This window comes from Lucilia cuprina, chromosome 2, assembly GCF_022045245.1.
Source record: "Lucilia cuprina isolate Lc7/37 chromosome 2, ASM2204524v1, whole genome shotgun sequence".
Classification (NCBI taxonomy): Eukaryota; Metazoa; Arthropoda; class Insecta; order Diptera; family Calliphoridae; genus Lucilia; species Lucilia cuprina.
This window is the reverse complement of record NC_060950.1, coordinates 49,686,923-49,711,276: the sequence shown is the minus strand read 5'-3', so window position 1 is coordinate 49,711,276 and position 24,354 is coordinate 49,686,923. Positions and strand designations below refer to the sequence as shown.

Genomic DNA, 24,354 nt, shown 5'->3' with positions numbered 1-24,354 from the left:
GAAACTACAAAAAAACTTGTGTTTTCTATGAATAATCGGTTGAAGGCGGTGGTTGAGGCAAAGGGAGGCCCAACCAAGTACTAAACACATAATGTATATAATTCAAATAAGAATATAAATTATTTTTTTTATCGTACGTATAATTATCTGTGTTGCGAAAATGCGTTTTTTGTGTTTTTTATAATTTAAAGGTATTCTAATCTATTTTAAATAATGAAATAAATGTTTTTGTTTGATAATATAAACTTTTAAATAAATACTTTTTTTATTTTATGAGCGGTACGGTACATTTATGAGGGGTACGTAATATTTTCTGTGTGACTGTATATACTAACAATTTTATGATAGTAAACGCGTAAAGAAGTTAACACTTTAAAATCAAATGCTATTTCTTTGGAAAATGTTCTTCAAGAATATATGAAATACCAAAGAAGTACATGCAGCATTATTTTTTGTTAGTCAAATATTCTACTCACAGCTCCTGTGCTTAGATTTTCTATTGTCCTTCAAATAATGGTTTTAACATTCACCTACAAATTATTTTGTTATCTTATTTGTAAAACACAATTGTTTCACGCAATCGGTTAAATATGAAAAACAAGTAACAAATCGAAAATAAAGTACATATTTCTATACTAGATTAACAGAAAGTCATTACTAATGTACCTCAAAGTAATACAGACGCTAAGTACTAGTCACTGAAAAGTAACTGGTTATGTAAGTACAACCCTTTAATTAGTTTTTAACGGGTATTCTCCAAATACCCGTTGGATCTACTTGAAAATTTCACATTTTTTTTGAAAAATTTTGTGTTTTTTAAAAATCCTAAAAATTATCCAGAGCTAGAATTGCATATAAACTATTTGGAAAGAACTAGTCCTGGGCTACTTCCACTTTTCCGGTACCCCGATTCATGTCTTCTCCAAATACCCGTTGGAGCCACTTGAAAATTTCTGATTTTTCAGCAAAATTTTATGTTTTTTCAAAAATTCGTAAAAATTATCCAGAGCTGGAATTGCATATAAACTATATGTTTTTGAAAAGAACTAGTCTTGGGCTACTTCCACTTTTCCGCTACCCCGATTCATGTCTTCTCTAAATACCCGTTGGAGCCACTTGAAAATTCCTGATTCTTTGGCAAAATTTTATGTTTTTTCAAAAATTCTTAAAAATTAACCAGAGCTGGAATTGCATATAAACTATATGTTTTTGGAAAGAACTAGTCCTGGGTTACTTCCACTCTTCCGCTACCCCGATTCATGTCTTCTCAAAATACCCGTTGAGCCACTTGAAAATTTCTGATTTTTTGGCAAAATTTTATGTTTTTTTCAAAAATTCGTTAAAATTATCCAGAGCTGGAATTGCATATAAACTACATATTTTTGGAAAGAACTAGTCCTGGGCTACTTCCACTATGCCGGTACCCCAATTCATGTCTTCTCAAAGTGCCGATTTTTTTTTTTAATTGAAAATTTTATATTTAACCACCATTTTTTATGAATATACAATTATTTTAATTAATTTTTATTTTACATATTTATTTTCGGAATATATTTTAACTTTTTTTCACAAAAACATTTTATTTGGCGTTTGTTTTATTAAAAAATCAATTAATTTAATTTGAAAACGAATTTTACAGTATGTGGAACGTATTTGACAAATGTGTTGTGGGACGTATTTGGCCGACGAATTTAACTTCACACCCTTTAAAATTTATTATGATAACAAAACTTTCATTTTTGAGATGTTAATTTTTTTAATAAATTGTAGCAAATAATAAATAATTGATGTTAAATTATAAAATTATATTTGTATTTAATATCAGAACGTAAAATATTTATTGTAAAATGAGCTCGCACAAGCCCACAGACCACTGTTGCCAGAGTTGAGGATTTTCATGTTTTAAAATAGCCTGTTTATGATTTGACGATTTTACCCTTAAATTATAAAAATGTATTATTATTTATGTTTGTAATTTCAACAAATAGACATTTAAGTATAAAATAACTAGTTGGTAACTTTAGCAATGGGGTAAGTTGACATGTTTTTAAATAAGTACCTATGGATTAAAATTACCAAATATTTTACCAGCAAAAAATATGAGGAAAAAAAAAGAAATTACTAATATTTAATATATTTTTTATAATAAAAGAAAACAATGTTAATAAAAATTGTTTTTAATAAACATAAGAAAAAAAATTCCTTTAAACAAAATTTAATAAAATTAATTATGGTGACTCTCAACTAATATATTCATAGTTCGTCTGCGTATTAAATAGAAATAATAAACGTATCGCACAGTTCGTAACGTACGACGAACTTCGTCATACGCACTGATTGTGTGTATTTTCATATATTTTAGGTTAGGTTAGGAGGATGTATACTACATCAAATTCGAAGAAATGCACCTAGGCCACAATCGGGCCTGTAGTGCGCTCCTTATCATGAGATAAAATAAAAAGGAACTGAATGAATTATTTTTCATTGTTCAGAAACTCAGTTTCCTGAACGTAATTCCTAAAAAAATCCAATCAGTGTTAGTCAATAATGTTATTTCCGGAAGAACATCACTTCCAAGATACTTGGATCTAACTTCCACGAATGCCTGACAGTGGCAAAGAAAGCTCTACGTACGTCCAATTTTGCGTAAATGTGTGTCTACTCAGAATACGAATCAAACTAACTTCAGACTTCCTCATTTTGAGGAGATTTTTCGTCTTGCTCTCATCAGGGTTACCCCATAAAATTTTCTTGGCTCTACCCACTGTTTCATTATTCCAAGAAGTATTATGAGATTCTCTTACCCATACTTTGAGTTCAGCTTTTGTTGCCTCGAATGGTTTTGCATTTGTCAGGTTAACTACCTCGAGCTCCCTTCCCTTTAAAGCTATTTCATTCGCTCTTTCGTTACCGACTACACCGGAGTGGGCTGGTTCCCATATGATGTGAACCTTACCTCTGGGAGAGTATTCAGTTAAAGCTTTCTTACAATCCAATACGGTCTTAGATTTAGTTTTATCTCCTGATATCGCCATAATTGCCTTCTGGCTGTCGGTAAATATATTTAGCGCTGTGGGCGTCATTTTTATTCTAATCCAATTTACGCATTCCGTTATTGCTCGTACTTCTGTCTGTGTTATGATTTGCTAAAAGGTGGTATATTTCTGCTTCTGGATCTTCAATATAGATCACCAGTCCCACTTTATTCCCCAATTTAAAGCCATACGTGTAACAACGGATTTCTACCGGTATTTGTTCTAGTGTTCCGCCTGACCTAGACATTCTATCTGGGATCAGCGTTTCAAAGTTTCCGGCATATTATGTGTCTGGTATACAATCATGTGTCCAGTATACATTGATGATGTGTCCTATAACCGCTTTCGGCGGTCTAAGACAACATTTCATGCCTATAGTTCTCCTACATATCGCCCAACACCGATATGCTTTGTTGATCCTATTCTCTATGTGGTATCTCCATTTTAATTTTCGGTCGAGGATTACACCTAAGTATTTAACTTTGTCTGTCACTGGTATCTTCTTGCCCAGGTAGCAAGGTTCGGTATACGTTTAAATTTTTGTATTTCTTCTGAAAAGACAGATTTCCGTTTTTGCAGGGTTAACATTGAGACCAACTTAAGGCTGTATGCAGAGCCTTCTCAGCTCTCCTACACAAGTAATTTGGATCCTTTCCCTTTAAAAGTATTACGTCATCGTCTGCATAACAGACAGGTCTAAGTCCTTTCTCGGTTAGGATCCTTAGGAGACTATTAATCGTGGTAACCCAGAATAAAGGTGACAAAATTCCAAAGGATGCACAATTTCGTTTAAGGCGGTATCCACTGATCGTCCCTTTACACAAGCATGCTGCTTAAATTTTAGTTCTGTTGTCGACTATCCGTTCCAAGGTTATAAGTAGGAAGGACGTAAGACTTATCAGTCGATAAGACTTAGGTGTCGCATACCTAGGTTTCCCTGGCTTAGGTAATATTTAGGTCTAAATATTACCTTGCATGCAGTAAATATTTGAGACAGATGTACGGAAATCAGTCCCGCTTCCATCTGTAAGAGTGCCGGGAAAGTGCCTTCCGGCGAAGCTATTGAATGCCCCTTTACCCATATCAGATGTAATTACAATTTCCGTGTTATGGGAGTCCATTAGAAGTTTCATTGTCTCCTCCATATCCTCCAGCCTCCTGCCCGTGTCATTGAACAAAGAATTCGGAGTTTTGGATAGGAATTTTTTATCTTCGATACGTCATTTACGCTGTCTACCGGTTCACAAATATGTTTCCAGGAGTCTCGTTTGGATTTACGAACAACTTTCTTGTATTCACGAAATTTACTACGATATTCATCCCAATATCCTAAGGTCTTATTATGCCGTGCCCAGTTAAATAATTTGCGAAGAGTCTTACCAAGGTTTCGGATCTCCCCGGATACCCAGGAACGATTCATCCAAGGCACTTGTGAGCATTTCTTCACTGGCTTCTATGTCCTCTTTATTTAGAAATTGCAAACTGTCCTGACATAAGTAAACGGTTCTTTAGTAAAGAACCGAACACTGTCCAATTAATTTTAGACTTATTCCGAAACTTTATCGGCTTTGGTGGCATTCTCGTATTTTGAATCTTATGTACCGATGGTCAGAAAAGGAGTGCTCATTCGAAACTCTCCAATCCTGAATTTCGTTTATAAGCTCTTCTGAACATATATTTATATCTAATACTTTTTCTCTGATTCCATTGACGAAGGTAGCTTTATTACCTAAGTTCGTTGTGATCAAGTCTTTAGTATTTAGGAAATCCATGAGGGCTTGTCCTTTGCGATGTTTGTGTTTATTCTATCCCAAGCTACATGGTGGGAGTTGACATCACAACCTATTACAATTTTCTTATTTTTCCTTTATGTCCTTTCGACCAGTTTTATCAGTTGCATCCGATGTGGATAATCCTGTTGAGGGGAGAAAACATATGTTCTTGTAACATAAGATACATGTTCTCGGTCGAGACCCTGTATCAGCGTAGAAAAGTAGGAAATTTAAGTGATTTAATCCAGAAACCTTGTTCCGAATCGTCCAAGTTTAAATTTTCTTCTAGCAAGTTAGTGCTCACCTCCCAGCTCGTTGGATTTGACTCCTCCGTGTAACATGAGGTGGCTATTAATGTAGTGGCTACCATTGATGGCACTGCGGGGTTCTAATCAGGCATATGTAGAGCAGTCGTTTTAATCGATAAGGTTAAAGGTGCAATCATGGGCTTTACTCCCTATAAAGCTGAATTGCCGGATGGCATTTTACCGGCACTTTACATATGGAGACGGGGCTGGTTTCCGTACATTCCATAAATATTCAATGCATGCTTGAAATTGACATATAACCCCATTTATACCCAAATCAGGAAAACTAACTATGGGATACCTTAGTCGACCGATAAGTCTTACGTCATTAGTACTTAAAATCTTAAAACGAACGAAGACCTAAAATTTAATATACCTTAGTCCTATCGACCGATAAGTCTTACGTCATTAGTACCTTAAAACGAACAAAGACGTAAAATTTATGCAGCATGCTTATGTTAAGGAACGATCAAAGACATCTGCTTTTAATAACGTGCACACTAATACTCTTATCCAATCCCCAGTCCAGTTTTATGTTGACCGGGTAATCCGTAACTGGTAAACTACATACCAAGGAACAGATGGATAAGCGTTCATCTCGTACGATAAAAGTAACAGGAAAAAGGTATTTCCCGGTATACCACGATTAATAGCCTATAGGCATGAAATGGGGTCTTAGTCCTACTATGACAAATTGGCTTTATGAAAGTGTAATAATCTGATGGCCAGCTTTGGACAAAAAGTGTAATATTAAACTACTACAGGAAGTTGCATAGGTATAAGTGGTGTCATGTGTACAACTTCAACCAAAGCTCTGGAAACTTTGCTATATATTCCACCCATTGAAACATATTTAATGGAAGGTTATACACAATCATTCGACTTGCTTGATCGCATACCAGACATAGAATATGTCGAAAACTTTGAAACGCATTCGACGCAACAAAAGCTGAATTAAAAATATGGGGGATTAAAAACTATGGGGGATTAAAAAATATGGTGGAATAATGAAACGGTGGGTAGAACCATAATGATCCTATCGGGTGACCCTGTTGAAAACATGACGAGAAATATCCTCAAAATGACCAAGTCTGAAGCTAGTATTCTGAGTGGACACACAGGATTACGAGCACATCTATACAGTGAAACTCTGGAGAGTTAGTATCTTGGAAGTTATGATAAAAAATGAAATGTCTTAGGAATTAGGTACAGTGCCTTCGCCTGGGTAACAATCTTGTCGCGATGCGAGGGCTTACGTACACTCTGTTGCCAGGGACTTCTGAGTTTATTGGTTACAAACCTCTACTTGCAGTGGGTTCTGGCTTATAAAGGAGTGTATAACTAAAGGTTACTCATCCTGTTATGATATGGCTGTAGAAATAAGCGGTTTACATAGCTTGTCGCTTTATTATCATGACAAAGATGATACGTGACTGGCCTTTGCAGGTTCGCTCTTGATTGATGAGCTTTTCTATTAGAGTATTGCGTTATATAAGCACTTTTAAGGTTAATGTGGTTGGAAGCAGTGCCGATGTCCTGAATGGCTAATTAGTGCATAAATAAATTATCCGTAAACAGCTCCCCTTAACGTCAGGGTAAAACGCGTGGATGGTCCGTCCGAACGAGCATATTCGTGGAATCAAAATTGAACCAATGAATTTAAATAAAGAAAAGGTAGAGGAAGTAGCGGACTAACGAACATTGTGATGAAGGAGTAGTAGAGTTGGACACTACGGGTTTCAGACGGAGGACTGACACTGACATTCATGCTAGGATCATGATGCATGAAGAACAGATTCTAAGGCACTGGGAGATGGATCTGTCATCCGACGGGGAACATAACACCACTGTAGTGTCTGCTCACGGTCGGAGGACAGAGTCATCCCCTCCTACTGATGAGGCCAAGGAGGACCAAAGTAGCCTCTCGGAAAAAGGTCTCCACATGGCGCAAAGAACGCCAATCTCGTTCGGTAATTCGCCGTGGAAAAGTCGCCTAGAGCCCCTCCACGAGATCTTGCTGATGCTGGTCGAACGAAGGAGGATAGGTTGAACGGCACCCGGAAATCCCTGGCCTTTCTGGATAAGATGGAGCAGAGAGATCCGGCGTCGTTCTCATCAAAGGAGAAGTAACTCGTCAAGAAGCACAATCATAACGTAGCTAGATTTGAAAAAATCTACGGTCCTGTTAGTGTTATCTTGGGGTGGCCTTCTAAGGAACAGTAAGCAGGCGATGATGTTGGCCAGGTAAACACTGATAAGAAACTAAGAAGGAGGATGGTGTTATTGCTGCCGAAGCGCTCAGGGCCCCGGCGGGAGCTGCGGGAGGCAACAAAACATCATTCAAAGTGGTCCCAGGGGCGAAGAGGGAAGGGAAACCCCCTGCTGCTTCTCCTAAGGGTCCTCAAAAGGGGGCCATTAGGAGAACCGGGTCTGGAGGTGACCAGAACTCCAAGCTAAAGGGGTCCAGAAAATCTCCGTCGCTGGGGACGGCTGGTAGAGCCTGGATGGTAACTTTCGGGCGGCTGTTAAAGATCGGTCTGATCCGGATGGGAAGATTTAAGAAGCACCACTCAGTGCGTTTTTTTTCTAATAATTCTTTGAATCAGTTCATCAATTATTCTATTTTATATTTTTTAATGTTATTGATTCTCATCATAATTATATTTCATTGATTTACACTTGTTCTAGAAATCTAAACTAATTTTTTTATATCGAAATTGCCTTATTATCCTTTAAACAAATAACATCACATTTTCACACAATGAGGATATGATTTTTGTAAATTACAATTGAAAAATACTTAATTGACGTGCAAATTCTGATGAAAAATAATAAAATGCAACAACAAATGCACCGAAATTTGTATTTTAATATTTTTTCTTGGTTTTCCAATTTTACACAATCTTTTTTTTGATTGGAAAACATAAATTTACTTTTTACCTGTTTTTTCGAATTTTATTTATGAACAAAAAACTAAATTATTTTAATTATTGTTTATTTTTTTGCTATGTATATATTGCATACAGTCATCAAATATAAATCTAACAAAATTGTTTTTATTTAAAATCCATAATAAATATTGGTCTATATCCGAAGATTTTGTAGAGCTATTTTTACTTTTTCCACAAAAAGTGTAAAATTGATATTTTGCACTTATTGCTACCTTCCCCACTATTGTGGTTTTAAAAATTAAACAAAAGTATGTAAATTTGTATTTCATAGAACATAGAAATTTGTTATTAAATCGAAATTTGTTGATATTTATTGGAAAAAGAATATAAATATGTAATTACGAAACTTGTTGTAAAAATGTGAAATACAGAGAAACCAAAACTCTTTGATTCGAAAAGAAAACTAGTTAAAATTATTTTGAGTTACTGACTGCAAACATGCATTTGCATAGAAATCCTTGACCTGATAATTACATATGAAACGCTTATGTACTCCAATTTGGACCAAAAATAAATTTATAGGTGCTGTTTTTTGACAGATCCAAATTGGAGTACAAAAGCGTTTGGACGATTTTTTAAAAACTCACTTATTAATTTTGCTAAATTTGTTTATTTTATAAGACTTCTAGTAATAATACTATAAAATATTGACGGGTAATAACGTAATCAAAAAATCAAAATCCCAAGTGGTGCTATTATTTTGAAGGTAACTGTAAATTTGTATTTCATAGAAAATTTTAAACAAAGTATTTTCTGAGTATTATAGTATAATATAAAATATATATCAAAAGGTTTATTAAAATGGGACATTTTTAACCCATAAACTGTGGCGATCAAAGGTAATTTTTTTAATATTTGGCAATTTTTAGTGTACTATATCGAAATAATATTTGTTTGTCGGTCACTTTTCCAAAAATGTCTAGAATTTTTCGTATATAGTTCGATATTTAAAATAGTGTGAAAAAGATAGAAACTGATAATTTATGTAATCCTTTTTTACGTTCGATTTTCAATCCAATATGTGTAAAAAAACAAACTTTATATGGTAAAAAAGGTTAATTCATATGCTTTTATACCTAATATATAATTTTTTGTATTATTTCTGTATTTCCTCTAATTACAAAGACAATTATTCAAATGGTTAGTGTTTTTAAGATTTTTTGAACTTTGGGATAAAACTTGTACCATGTATTTTAAAAGGTAAATTTTACTTTTATAGCTGTTATTTTATATTTATACTTTATACTAATAATTCAAGTCATATTTATTAAACATGGCCAACAAATAAATAATATTTCGATATGGTATACTGAGAATTCACAAATTTTGCAAAATTTGACCTTTGAACTCCACATTTTATGGGTTATGAACAAAATTTGGAATATATATTTTATATTATCTTAAATAGTCGGGAATACTTTTTTAAAACAGACGTCGGCGCTAGTATTGTTCTGGCAAAGAAGATTATCGGCAAATTGCATGTATACAACACGATCGCAGACGAATTTCTAAGACCAGGTTCACACTAGGAAACTTTTTTTGGGAATCTTTTGATTTTTGTGTGTGAGAGAAAGAGTAATATCAACCATCCCTTTTTCTCACACATAAAATCAAAAGTTTCTAAACAAAAGCTTCCCAATGTGAACAAGGTCTAAACAAGAGCATCAAAAATACAAATATTTAATTTAATGTGCTATTAGACGACATGTATTTTACATATGTACTGTCAAAATTTCAATCTGCAAAAGTTGTACATATCGTCTGATACATATGAAACATTGGATATGTGAAATACATACATATGTATGTATTTTTTTTCGATTAGAGTGTGCTCTATTTTCGTGTGACAAACATAAACTAAACATCTGTTTTGTTATGAAATACAATTTTTCCAAAAAAAAATAAATAAATAAATGAAAGAAAATGAATAAAGAACATGAAAAAGTAAATATTTTTTTAATTTTTTAATAAACTATTTTTTATTTTTAACATTTTTACACAATAAAAAGACAGTTTTGATTATATTTATAGGTTATGTCAATATTAGCAAAAATTATGAAGCGTAAGTAAAGTAACAATTTTGACATACAGTGTCTCCCATAAGTATTCGAATTTAGGTATAATATGAAGAGAAACCAAATTTAATAACATATTTTATGTGCAAAACTAATAAATTAATTTGTTATATTGTCTAGAGCAGCGTTGCGCGTTCATATTGTTCTAATTACGAAGATTTTCGGCAATTCACACGTACACAACCCGATCATAAATAAAAATTTTTAAAAACAAGAACAATATTTTCAAACAAGAGAATAACTTGCAAAAAACTTGTACACTCCAAAAACTTTTCAGGAGTGCATAATATTAAAAATACATAAAAACAATATTTTTAATACTTTTTTAAACATTTTATATTAAAAGCATCAATCTTTGTATAGAAATAAACATTTTTCTCTTCGTTGAATATGCTTTTGACAATTTTACTTCTTATAAAATTTGATCATAGCAAGCGTAACTAGGAAATATTTTTTCTAAGTGTTTTTTAGTATTTTCTTATTACTACAATAACAGTTTCTCTTTCTGCGCTTGGCTGGTCTAGAGCATACACCGGCGTATAGAGAGGCAGATAAAAACAAGTATGAATATATAGTCGGTCGTAGCCGACTATATGATACCCTACACCAGTCAGTATGTATGTTAAAAATGTGGATTATTTAAAAAATAAAGCATTTGGTTTGTTTTTTTAACTTTATTTCGGAATATTTTTACTTTTTTTTGGCAAAAAAAAGATTTTTTTAAGAGGGCTCAAAGGGGAGTAGGGCAAAATACGACCCTATCCTTAAAAATGTTGGTAGGGGAAGTTAAGTCTTCTTCAATATTATTTATGTAGAATTTAAAAGTGTTATTAGAGTTTGTAAGTGAATTTTGACCTTTAAGTCATTTTCTGAAGGGGAGTTTGTATGGAGGATAGGGTCAAATGAAGCCCGATTATTACAAAAATCGGTAGTGTCATTTAAAGTTCTATAAAACTAAGTTTAGTCAACATTTGTTAACATAATTGATCATTTAAATTATTTATAAGCCAAAAGGCCCTATTTAGGGGGTACGGTTGTATGGGGGCTAGTCGAAATAATGGACCGATTTTAACCATTTTCAATAGGCTTCGTCCTTGAGCCAAGAGAAGCGTGTGTGCCAAATTTCATCCAATTATCTTGAAAATTGCGGCCTGTACCTTGCGCACAAGGTTTACATGGACAGCCAGCCAGACGGACGGACATAGCTTAATCGACTCAGAAAATGATTCTAAGCCGATTGGTATACTTTAAGGTGGGTATAGGACGAATATTTTTGTATGTTACAAACATCAGCACAAACCCAATATACCCTCCCCACTAAAGTGGTGTGGGGTATAAAAATCACCACTACACACACACTATTTGTATTTTTTCAATGAAATTGCACTGAAAGAAATGTTTGGCTATTTTCAATTTTGAAGATTATATTGGGGAATATTTATGAACAAAATATAATCAATGGACATAAGAATGATCCATTTTTCACATAGAAAGAACATTTCAAATTAAAATGTAGAAAAAAAAGTATCAAATAAGAACGATCTTATTTACTTTCATTGTTATGCATTCTAGAAAATTATTTAGGGTGTATGTTGTTTTTGTAAATTATGCCCTTTTTTTGAAGTTGTGTTTTTGTTTTTTCAAATTGCGGTTTCAATTTCTGAAACAAAGCGACATCAACCTACTTTGTTGAATGCTGCCAAGCAACTAAATAAATTATTTGTATTTTTGATGCTCTTCTTGAGAAGTTCGTATGCTTCACGCTTTTAAAAACATTAAAAAATTCACATTTAATTAAATTAATTTAGATTTAAAAAAAATCCATAAAATTACTTCACAAAAGTATACGAATTTTTCCTGTATTTCATATTTGACTATATTATACGAAACACAAAAATTAGAATCGAAAGGTTTTTTTTTTTTTTTCTAAAAATTGTTTTAAGAGATAACTATCAACCGAATGGATATATTTTTGGCGCATTGGTCCACAATTTTGGAGCATTTGTACCATCTTTTCATGTAATATCATTAAAATGGCGATTTTTAACAATATGTTTTTTTACCCTTTTTCCCAGAGATAAACTCAAAATTTGAAATTGAGATTGAATATACCCCTTGTGGTATCTAAAAATAACATTTTTTGTTACAAGAATCTATATTTAAACGTTCCCAGATATATTATTGGAATCATTCTTCTAGAGCTAATTCAATTTATTGGAACTCAAGTTCATTTTTATAATACTAGGGTCAAAAATTTTCGGGGAAACTTTTGTTCTATATATTGTTTTAGATATCAGCTGTTATACATTTTAAGTTCTCAATATATTGTCTCAATATAAGTCTACAATCTACAACTTCAAAGCATGCATCGAAGAAACGCCATTCAATATAGTGGAATCATTCTTTTTATAACCAATGGCCTCCAGGCTGTATGTCACCATATCATAATGGTCTAACAACCAATATGCATGAAGAACCGGCCGCATATTTGGTATCTTGGTTCTTGATGCATATTTGGTATCCAATCATTATAAACGACTTTGCTTGGTACTGTTGTACGCGATAACCAGTCTACTGAATCATCATATATACTGCCATCAGATTCACGATTAGTACTTTCACTTGCATCTTCTATTGACAATATATTACCTTCAGATACAGAATTTGTATTTTCAGCGATTTCAGACATTCTAACAATATTATCTTCTATTGGAGAGATACCATAGTTAATTTCAGTTGTCAATTCTAACCAGTTATTACTCTTCCCTGAATTGACATTTTAATTATATAGATCTACATAATAGAAATTGTAGTCATTCCTCACCAACACAATTAACTTGCAATTCACTATTATTAGCAATTTATTTATTTTATTTTTATTTATTTATTCAATATAGCAATACAAAGCTTAAAGGCCAAAATATAAATATGTATTACTTAGTAATAAAAACCCTGAGTTTACAAAAGGACTTAAAACTAATAATTAAAAGTTACAATCCAAATCACATAATTGGCTCCCCAGCCATAAGTTCAAATTTCTAAATTAAATAATATAGAAAACGTAGGTAGGTCCCAATCAGCAGTACCACGAATAAGCATACGGTAAGTAATCATAAAAAAAATTGATAATAAGGAGGTGAAATCTTAGTCTTACTTACTACTAAAAGTGAGTCAAACTGGCAAAATAAAGTTGAAGTATAACACGAAAGACTTTGTGTCAGAGAAAATACGTAATTTAAGAGCAAACAATTCCAGCACCGAGCAATCCTCACCACAAGTGACCTTTCAAAATGGAGTCTAGAAATTCTGGAAATATGAACTTGCGGATTCCTAGAAGACCGCAAGAATACAAACTTATTATATAAAGTTAAAGGAAAGCCATTTCTAATAAAAAATTTATATTACGATATTTTCACTAAAAGAAAGCCGAAGAAATTGCTGTACATATGTGGATATATGATCCCTACACTTGACATTATAAACAAATCTAACAATAGTATTAAGAATACGTCTCAATCTAGTCAAAGTAACTACAGAAGAACCAGATACAACATCAAGACTGTTTAAGCGAGTTTTGTTGCGAGCTGCATTTTGGTAATTGCTCCTTTTAATGAACAATACTATTTTTAACAACGTTAGAATCTAATGCCAATTTTATACATCTTTGCTGGAAGATTCTAACGAGTAAACCGTTAACGGTACTTAAATATTGTTTGCCACCAAATTAAGCTTGTTTTTTACTCAGTCTTGAGATATTGATGTTGTCTACGACAAGCACTACGTGCACATTATCTTTTACATAAAAAACTTGTAAACCTTCTACGAGGTAATATTTGGTTTTAAATAAAAGAGATCTACGTCTCATAAAATTTGAAACTTTATTTTGTTTTATTTTCATAAAAACTTGGACAAATTGGATTGATGCCAAACATTTGGTCCTTCGAACCGGATTCCTGAATTGAGTACTGGATTTTATTGGCATCTTTTGAAGTCCATCATTCTCAATAATACAGTCCACTGGCAATATATTTATTATTTATTTCAACGAAATAATTAAGGTACGTAAATATATTTTGTGAGCAAAAGTGAAGTGATAAAAAACTCGGTTGTTTTAACGCGCACACATACACAAAGTTCTTTTTGTATTTTTTCGTAATTGTACTTTTAATATTTAATACAGTGCAATCTATCCCTTAATTAATTTTTTGGAAATTTTAATTTTTTTGCTCCGACTGCAAATAAATTAAAGTTATTTTTTTATTTTCAATAAATTAGTGTTTTTATATTTTCTTTTGTGCTTCATTTGTTTACAGATTTACATCTGTAAAATATAACAAGTAAGAGTGTTATATTCGGCCATGCCGAATCTTATATACCCACCATCAAATCATTCATGTTTATGTAGAATTTTACATCAGTAAAATCACATTTTTGAGTCAGTAATAAGTCTTAAAATCATTTTCAGAAGGGGACCTTGGTAGGTTCAATTATGGACCCATTCTCATTAAATTCAAGAAAATGATTTCAGTTGCTATAAAACTTTTTTATGTCGAATTTTATTGCTTTATATATATGTTATGAGCAGATATGAGCATTAAAGTCAAGGCGACCTAATATGGGAGATAAGGATTATAAGGATCGATCCTTATAAAAATTGATAGGGAGATTTTGGCTCGCACGAAACTTGTTTATGTAGAATTTTGTAGTAATGAGCGATGAATTCATTGCCTAAAGGGGACCTTATTTGGGGGGTCAGACAATAATGGACCCATCCTTATAAAATTTATGAAAATGATTTTAGTTGCTATAAAACTTTTGTATGTCGAATATTATTGTTATATATATGCTTCTTAAGGTAGATATGAGCATTAAAGTCGTTTTCTGAAAGGGACCTTATAGGTGGGATAGGGTCAATTATAGACTAATCCTTATAAAATTCTAAAAAGAGATTTAAGTTTCCGTAAAACATATTTGTGCCGAATTTCACTGCTATCGATGCTTCTCTTAACCAGCTAAGGGCGATAAAGTACTTTATATGGGTGGTAGGGTCAATTATGGACCGATCCTTATAAAATTCTACGAAGAGATTTATGTCACCATAAAACATGTTTGTTCCGAATTACACCGCTATTGATGCTTCTGTTAGTCAGTTGTGAGCGATAAAGTCATTTTCTGAAGGGGACTTTATATGGGGGGTAGGGTCAATTATTGACCGATCCTTATAAAATTCTACGAAAAGATTTATGTCCCCATAAAACATGTTTGTGCCGAATTATACCGCTATTGATGCTTTTGTTAGTAAGTTATGGGTGATAATGTCATTTTCTAAGGGGGGCCTTATATGGGGGCTAGGCGAAATCGTGGACCCATAATGCCCATTTTCAATACCAAACGAACTGAGTCAACTATAAGTAACTGTGCAAAATTTCAGCTCTCTAGCTACTTCTGTTTGGACTCTATCGTGTTTTCAACAGACAGACAGACAGACGGACAGACGGACGGACATGGCTAGATCGTCTTAGAATCTAATAAGGACCCAGAATATATATACTTTTATGGGTCTTAGACGAATATTTCAATGTGTTACAAACGGAATGACAAAAACAATATACCCCCCATCTTTTTTGATGGTGGGTATAAAAACAAAATACATATACGGTTAATTCTTGTTCTTCCATTATATTGGTCACCCTATGGTCGGTCAGTTTAATTATTGTCACGTTTGTTGCTTGACATTTAAAACTAATTATAATATTTTTTGTCGTGAATTAGTTCTGATTTTTAATTTCCATACATTTTATTAATTTTTTTATATTAAACATGTCTGTTACGGCACTAAACGAATTTATTAGAGCATCGGATGCTCTTGTTACTTTCGGCGCGATGTTTAATGATTTAGGTGAGGATATTCATAACATTTTTACCTTAGAGATACAGGGCGAGGAAATAAGACGATTGTGGGAGGAAGTTAGAACAACTTATACTTCTTGTCAGAAGTTTTTCGAAACTTCTCCCCCCAGTGAATCTAGTGATAGTAATATAGAACGACTTTGTCATTTAATACGTAAAACCGAGGGTGAAGCTAAAGATATCGTATCTAAATATCCCTTAATTAATGAAAGTTTTGACTTAGCCTGGCGCGATTTGAAAGAAACATATGAATAAGTGTATAGAAAACAAACTGTCTATAGCTAAGCGCATTTACAAAAACAAAAGAGTACCAAGCGCATAGGGCTTGGGCACCCTTGGTTTGGATGCTGTTGGCGTCATTGTGTTGTTATTTTTTGTTTTTGTTTTTCTGTGTTTTTCGTTATGTATGTTTAGATGTCTGTTGGTTTAGATGCCTAGTGTATTTTGTTTTTTTATTTCGTTTAGCGTTGTTGTTGTTCTTTTTGTTTAGCTTTTGATGTAATAATAATGTAGTCGGGAAAATTGAAAAAATTTATAAAAGATGTTTAAAATACATTATGGTGAAGGGTATATAAGATTCGGCACAGCGGAATATAGCACTCTTACTTGTTTATAATAAGCAATGTATATATAATTTGTTGAAATATAAACAATTTATTGAATAAAATTAATTTAAACTTGTATTCACATTAGATTACCTAAATAACCTATAGTAATTTTTTGCAACACTAAGAATGAAATGACAACCGAAAGTTGAAAGGTTTCCATACATATTAACAAAACATACAATAAATGTGTAATAGTTACATTGTATATTTACAAATATGAATTTTAATTTTGATAAGTATTGTGTACTTTAACAATAGAATAAGATATTTTTATAAATACAGCCGGATATAATAAAAATTGCATATCATATTGCTCATTTATTACAAGTCTGGCATACTTCAAACTTCTTTTTTTTAACTAAGGGCTACAAAAAATACTTCATACTAAAGAAATTCATTAGATTTATCAAAATTACTAGCTTTTTTACCCAAAGTTACCTGGGATTTTAAATGATTAATAATATTAAATCTACAGATCAATTAATATTGCCTTAGTTTTTACCCCTGCAATTAATGTCGAAAATTAAATCAACATACAAAATATATAATTCAGAACAACTTTCACAAAATTTACCAAAACCACTCATTTTCTCCCTTTTCAAAATTCTTTGGGCTTGAGTGGTAGAAGATTATCTTTAAAATTAGCAACAAAGCAATAAAAATATTAATACTTAGAATTTCGGATTTTTAATCATTTTCTTGAAATTAAGTATGCATGGCCCGGATTAAGTGAGGACCCAAAGAAGGGGAGTTTTTGGTACTTTTTCGTTTTTCAAAAGGTACTTTTTGCAATTTCTACAATATTGAATCCAGAAAAGTAATTAAGTATGTATGGGCCGGATTAAGTGAGGACCCATAAAAGGGGACTTTTTCGTTGTTCAAAAGGTACTTTTTGCAATTTCTACAATATTGAACCTAGAAACATGTAATTAAGTATGTATGGCCCGGACCCATAAAAGGGGACTTTTTGGTACTTTTTCGTTTTTCAAAAGGTACTTTTTGCAATTTCTACGATATTAAACCTAGAAACATGTAATTAAGTATGTATGGCCAGGATTAAGTGAGGACCCATAGATGGGGACTTTTTGGTACTTTTTCGTTCTTCAAAAGGTACAAAAGGCTTTAAACACATCATGGTGAAGGGTATATAAGATTCGGCACAGCCGAATATAGAACTCTTACTTGTTTTTCAATGAAACTGTATACACTGGATTACCGAAAGTGACGCAAGCAATCACATGAATAATAATAGTAATTATATGTATAATAAAAAATCGATTCAAAACAAAAAAGTGGTAATAAAATAGGTCCTTTATTATTTATCTTATATGTTAATGATCTCTATTTACATACTAATTCTGAATCCTGTACAACATTTATGTATGCTGATGATGTCTTTTTATTATTTAAGGGTGATCGTACTAGATCTGATTCTTTTACAATTCACGTTAACAATGATCTTGATCGTGTTTTACAGTCTACAGTTAATAATTCTCTCGCTATTAACCCTACTAAAGCTAAGGCAACACACCCAAACACCTTACGACATAGGTGTTTGGGTGTGTTTCTCGATGATCATCTGTCTTTTGAAGATCATGTTGACTTCATGTCTGGCAAGGTTTGGTGTATTCTACGTAAAATTTATGCTACTAATATATATCTACCTCTCTGTATTACACAAAAACTTGCTCATGTACTTATCATGCCTCATATTATTTACTGTCTTTATTTGGCATCAATCCAATTTGTCCAAGTTTTTATGAAAATAAAACAAAATAAAGTTTCAAATTTATGAGACGTAGATCTCTTTTATTTAAAACCAAATATTACCTCGTAGAAGGTTTACAAGTTTTTTATGTAAAAGATAATGTGCACGTAGTGCTTGTCGTAGACAACATCAATATCTCAAGACTGAGTAAAAAACAAGCTTAATTTGGTGGCAAACAATTTACGTTAACGATTTACTCGTTAGAATCTTCCAGCAAAGATGTATAAAATTGGCATTAGATTCTAACGTTGTTAAAAATAGTATTGTTCATTAAAAGGAGCAATTACCAAAATGCAGCTCGCAACAAAACTCGCTTAAACATTGCCTTGCAATATCTCAAGCATATTGTAACTATTAATTCATTCGCAATATCTTAAGCCGAATGAAGCAAATTAAAATATAATAATTCATTCGCAATATCTTAAGCCGAATTTTAATTAGAAATTTGAACTTATGGCTGGGGAGCTATTATGTGATTTGGATTGTAACTTTTAATTATTAGTTTTTAAGTCCTTTTGTAAACTCAGGGTTTTTATTACTAAGTAATACAAATTTATATTCGGCCTTTAAGGCTTTGTATTGCTATATTGAATAAAATAAATAAAATAAAAATAAACAAACATTTTCAAACACTAATTCGCCATACTTATGGTGCCACCACCTTATATAAATTCGCCTTGGTTCTATAGTTGGAACGAAAAGTCGACTTTTGCATTTGGTTAAAAGTCGACTTTTCGACATTTGAATTTCGAGTCGACTTTTTTCGATTATTTTTGAATTTTCGACTTTCCGACTTTTTTCGAGTATTTCGACTTATCCCAACTTTTTGGCTATTTTCGACTTTTTCCGACTTATCGACTATTTCAGACTTGTCGACGATTTTCGACTTTTTTTTTCAATTTTCTACTATTTTCGACTGTTTGAATATTTTTGTCTTTTCGACTTTTTCCGCCTTTTTTGATTATTTTCGACTTTTTCCGACTTTTTAACTATTTTTGACTTTTTTCGACTTTTTTCTGATTATTCGAATTTTTCGACTTTTTGAATATTTTTGACTTTTTTCGACTTTTATTTCCAAAGTCGATTATAGAAACCTACTGTTATAATTTTATTTAAGCTTAAACTTTTAAAGCTTTAAAACAAAAAAATTTACCCTAATGTCAAACAAGTTTGACATAAAACAAAATGAAAAACAAGTATATGTTGCCTTTTAATTTTCATTTTCAACAAATACACCATTTATTTATTCATCATCATAGTAATCATAACAATTAGCAATAAAATATAAAGTACTGCTCAAAAAATATAGCACATTTTCTATTTATTATTTTCTCTTTTTATACCATTTCTTTAATTATTGATTCAAAATTATAGCGCACTTATAATCAAATTGGCAATAATATATTCTTTATGAAATGTTTTTCAATATTGGATCTCGGGATGATAAAATACTACTGCCCCTATATTTTAAGATCCATTTGGTCCCAGTTTGGTATTGGCAATAATATATTCTTATATGAAATGTTTTTCAATATTGGATCTCGGGATGATAAAATACTACTGCCCTATATTTTACGATCCATTTGGTCCCAGTTGGTATTGAGTTGCCTTTGGGTTTTTTCACCAAATTAATTTTTAGCATTTTACAATCAATTTAAGCAGCTATTTTCAATTCTGAAGACATGAATCGGTAATCAATCAATCATAATATAATTTATAAACATTTGATAACAATTTAGTCAATGTTATTTGAGAATATTTCCTTGATAGATCCAAAATTTCTAAATTTCGCGCGATAGCATTGAGCGTTTTTAAATTTTAACTAGGTATATTTAAATCGGAACAAAAATATGATCATGTTTTCTACAAAGGTTAAATTTAGTGATCCTATCCAATGTGATCCAGAATATATATATTTTATAGGGTCGGAAAATTATATTATAGAAATTACAAACGGAATGACAAACTTATATATACCCTTCTCACGAAGGTGAAGGGTATAAATATCAATAGTGTGTGTGTAGTCGTGATTTTTTATGTGTCTCTATACGTCGGCATATGGTTTAAAATGTGCAATAGTAAAGAATTAATACCCATTCTTTAAAATTTTATAAAAAAATGCAATTTTCCCGAAATCCACAGACTTCAAGTCGCAGGTAAGGCTAAACAGTAAGAATTATAGATCTCTGTTTTATTCACTTATCTGATGTCCATGAGATCTTATATTAAAAAAACTGAAATTGGAGATTTAAAACGGCCTTTGAAAAAAATAAACTTTTTTTGACCATAGCTGACAACAATTTCGTGTTATCATATACGGACAATAACTATTAATCGAGTAATTATAAACATATTTTAAGTAAGCAAATGATTTTTTTAGAATACATCTCAAAAATAAATAAATTTTTTTGTCCCATTTCCAATTTATGTGCTCTGAAACACGTTAATGGCAATAACTTTAAAAGTTTTCAAGCAATTTTTGTGTTTTAAATTTTTCTGAATAGCTTATTGTGTGCACATTACGATTCCTTTACAATAAAGTTCAAAATTTGTTCCCTTCTAAATGAACTTGGAAACTTCAGAGCCGTTGCGGTACCTGTTAACGTTATTCTATCAGCCTAATTTTTTGCATAACATAGTTTTAAAAGCCATAGAACAGTTCCACGGGGGGCCTGCCTGATATTTTTTCCTTCATACAAGCTTGGAGCACTTTAAGGTTCATACATGAAATAATTAACCTTAATATAATAACTGAAGATATAAAATGTGCAACACATGCACATTTTATATCTTCAGTTAGGGAAAAAACCTTAAAACCTTTTCTTAAAATGAAAAATTATTAAAAAAAATCGTGCGATTTTTTAAATAATTGAAGGGCAGTAACTCGATAAGCCACCAACCATCACAATTCGTTTTTATGTTCCTTTTGAGTTGCTAAGAACCATATCTATTGTCCCTAAAAAGATTTTTGGCATATTATGGTAAATTGACGATATAAAGGTCATGCCTCTTTTTCATTTTAAACTGTTTGTAAGAATTTTTATTTAATAAACATGATATGCCACATATATTATTTAAACTTTTTAAGAAAGTCCCTTATAATAATGAAGAAATTGATAATTTTGTATGTTGTTGTGATAAAAGAAGATACGACAAGTATCATTCTATTGAGAAAAAAGTTTTTTAGTCAAAATCTCAAAAGATATAATTTTTTGAAATTAAAGTGGCTTACCATGTTACTGCAGAAAAATAATTTAATTTGTAATTATGTTGCTTACAAAGTTATTTCTGATTAAAAAATGTTCTATTGCAAAACATAAATAAATTTTGCTTATAAATTAACTTTCGTATATAAAGTTCAAACTATTGACATAATATAAAGTCATATCTATCATACCAAATTAACAAAGACATTGAACAATGGACTAGAAATTACGTAAATCCAACATGTATCTAAACGCAAGATTATCTTAAATTTGAATCTGAATATTCAGTTTAACCCCAAACAAATGTGTTTTTACTTTCTATTAAAAATATGTTTTGCCTAGTCCCTACTACAATACCTAAGTTTTACAGAAGAATAATTTAGCTATATTTAGCCAAATTTTTTATCATATGAAAAAGTAAATAAAAATTTTACAATATGACGTCTTTAATGTCGATTTACTCTATATTTTATTTTTGTGGCATACCGAGTTACTGCAATAAGCCCTTAAATTTTTCATTTAAAAATAGGTTTCAAAGGTTTTCCTAATTGTTTATGTATAATTTCCAAATCAACCATTTCATCAAAACATTAAAAATTATTTAAAAAAATCGAATTTTTTCCAATTTTAAATCATTTTACCAAAAAGTGAAATTTTATTTTTATTCAAAAAGTGAAAAAAGTTACCCATTTCTTTGTTTAATAATTTATTTCACCTAGATATGCTCACTTTCTAAATTAATACATACGTTATTTAACATATTTAAACCTAAAAATACTACAAAACTCCCAGACCCTAATAGAGCTTCCTCTTTTTTCCATCGCTGCACTCGGAACGTAAAATGCTACAAGGTAATAAAAAATATGCAAAAGTATACTCTAAAAAATCGATGTGAAAAATTGAATTGGTCTGAAACGTGCAAATATATTTAAGATATTTTAGAAGCGGGACTAGCATTTTTATTTTGTTTTTATTTTTTTGCCGGAAATGTATGTGCTGTGAATTAGACTACTTTTTCATTGCCAATTTGCTTACATTCAACATTTTTTGTTAAAAATAAGGAACAAGTCGGTTTTAGTGACATTTCTTAAAAAAAACAATATAGAGCGTTTTGGGACGATAAAAGATATACATTTTTTTGTCGGCCACCCCTACTTTCGAGTAGGCGGGGCTCTAAAGTTTAATACATTTTTGTTTATATCTCAAAAACTGTTTTGTTTACAATAAAAATTTATACATAAAATTAAAGTTATTGAAAATACCTTTCCAATGATATATAAAATTATACTTAAATATGGACCAACTATATGGGTATTTCCCGGAAAATATATATTTTGACCCGACTTTTTTTCATCTAAAAGAAATCGGAAAAAATGTCTATATAATTCTATAAATTTTTATATATTAATAGCCAATGAATTAAGCTTTTATTTAAGGTATAAATCATTTCCGTATCTAATCAAATGAAAGAGAAATTTGATTTCAAAAACCATTAATAAAGATTTCTCCTCTATGGTATGTCCAAAACCGGCTTCGCTTAATAAAGATTTCCTGAATAGCCGGCCTACGGCCGGCAGCAAAGATTTTCTCATCTATGGTATATAACACCGGCTTCGCTTCATAAAGATTTCCTGAATAACCGGTCTACGGCCGGGCGCAAAGATTTTCTCCTCTATGGTATGTCCAACACCGGCTTCGCTTAATAAAGATTTCCTGAATAGCCGTCCTACGGCCGGGCGCAAGGATTTTCTTCTCTATGGTATGTCCAACACCGGCTTCGCTTAATCCTTGCCGGGCGCAAGGATTTTCTCCTCTATGGTATGCCTAACACCGGCTTCGCTTAATAAAGATTTCCTAAATAGCCGGCCATACGCCTGGTCGCAAAGATTTTCTCCTCTATGGTATGTCTAACACCGGCTTCGCTTAATAAAGATTAGTATGCATACTTTTTTTTCTTAAAAGCAAAATCATAATTAAATTATTAATATCTCAGGAATACTTACAAAAACCTTAATAAAGAGATCAATACTTTGGCTTTTAAACAATCTAATTTATATACTTGCCTATAAAGGCATTTTTCCCGATTGTTTATATAAACCTCAAAAATATCGGGTCAAAAATTATGTTTCCCAATATTGACCTATAATGGGTTCTTTTTTGAATATCATGTTACATATCATTGGAAAGGTCTTATAAATATCATTAATTTGATATATATAAAACGGTCCAAACAAATGTAAAATTTTCGACGTGATTTGAAAAATGTCACTAAAACCGATTTAAGCCAAAAATAATTGCGGATCTTTACTATTCCGCAATCTTTTAGAAGTTTAGGGATGTGGAATTCCTTACACTATGGTGGTAATGCTTGTTTCACTCTGAAAAAAGCTAAAGAAACTTAATGTAATTCTTACAGTTTATTTTGTACCAAGTAATATGCCATAAGTTTGATGTACAAATTTACTTCCGACGTGGGCATCTAAAATAAATGTTAACTTATTTGAAAACATCAATATTAACCAAATAAATTTCACTACAAAATACCTCTAGCTCCTCCTTTTCTAACAACTCAATTTGTTCATTGTATTTTTCCATAATGGTAAATTATTTAGCTGTTTGTTTTATTTTTCATTAACTGAATTACTAAATATCACGGTATACTTAACAAGGTACTAGCACCTGAGAGCAACAGCACGGTTGTAAATTTTATTATATGGAGTT

General features: G+C 31.6%; 1 protein-coding gene across 1 annotated transcript in view; it reads right to left on the bottom strand.

Moving 5' to 3' along the window:
• LOC111687360 (COP9 signalosome complex subunit 8) overlaps window positions 1-24,339 on the bottom strand; it is a 42,488-nt gene extending 18,149 nt beyond the window's left edge. Inside the window, exons 1-2 of the mRNA XM_023449790.2 lie at window positions 24,178-24,339; window positions 24,048-24,112 (exon numbers count right to left, since the gene is read on the bottom strand). Coding sequence (XP_023305558.2) covers window positions 24,048-24,112; window positions 24,178-24,228 — 116 coding nt within the window. The 5' untranslated portion in view covers window positions 24,229-24,339. The remainder of the gene's footprint in view (window positions 1-24,047; window positions 24,113-24,177) is intronic.
• Window positions 24,340-24,354: the final 15 nt, after the last annotated feature.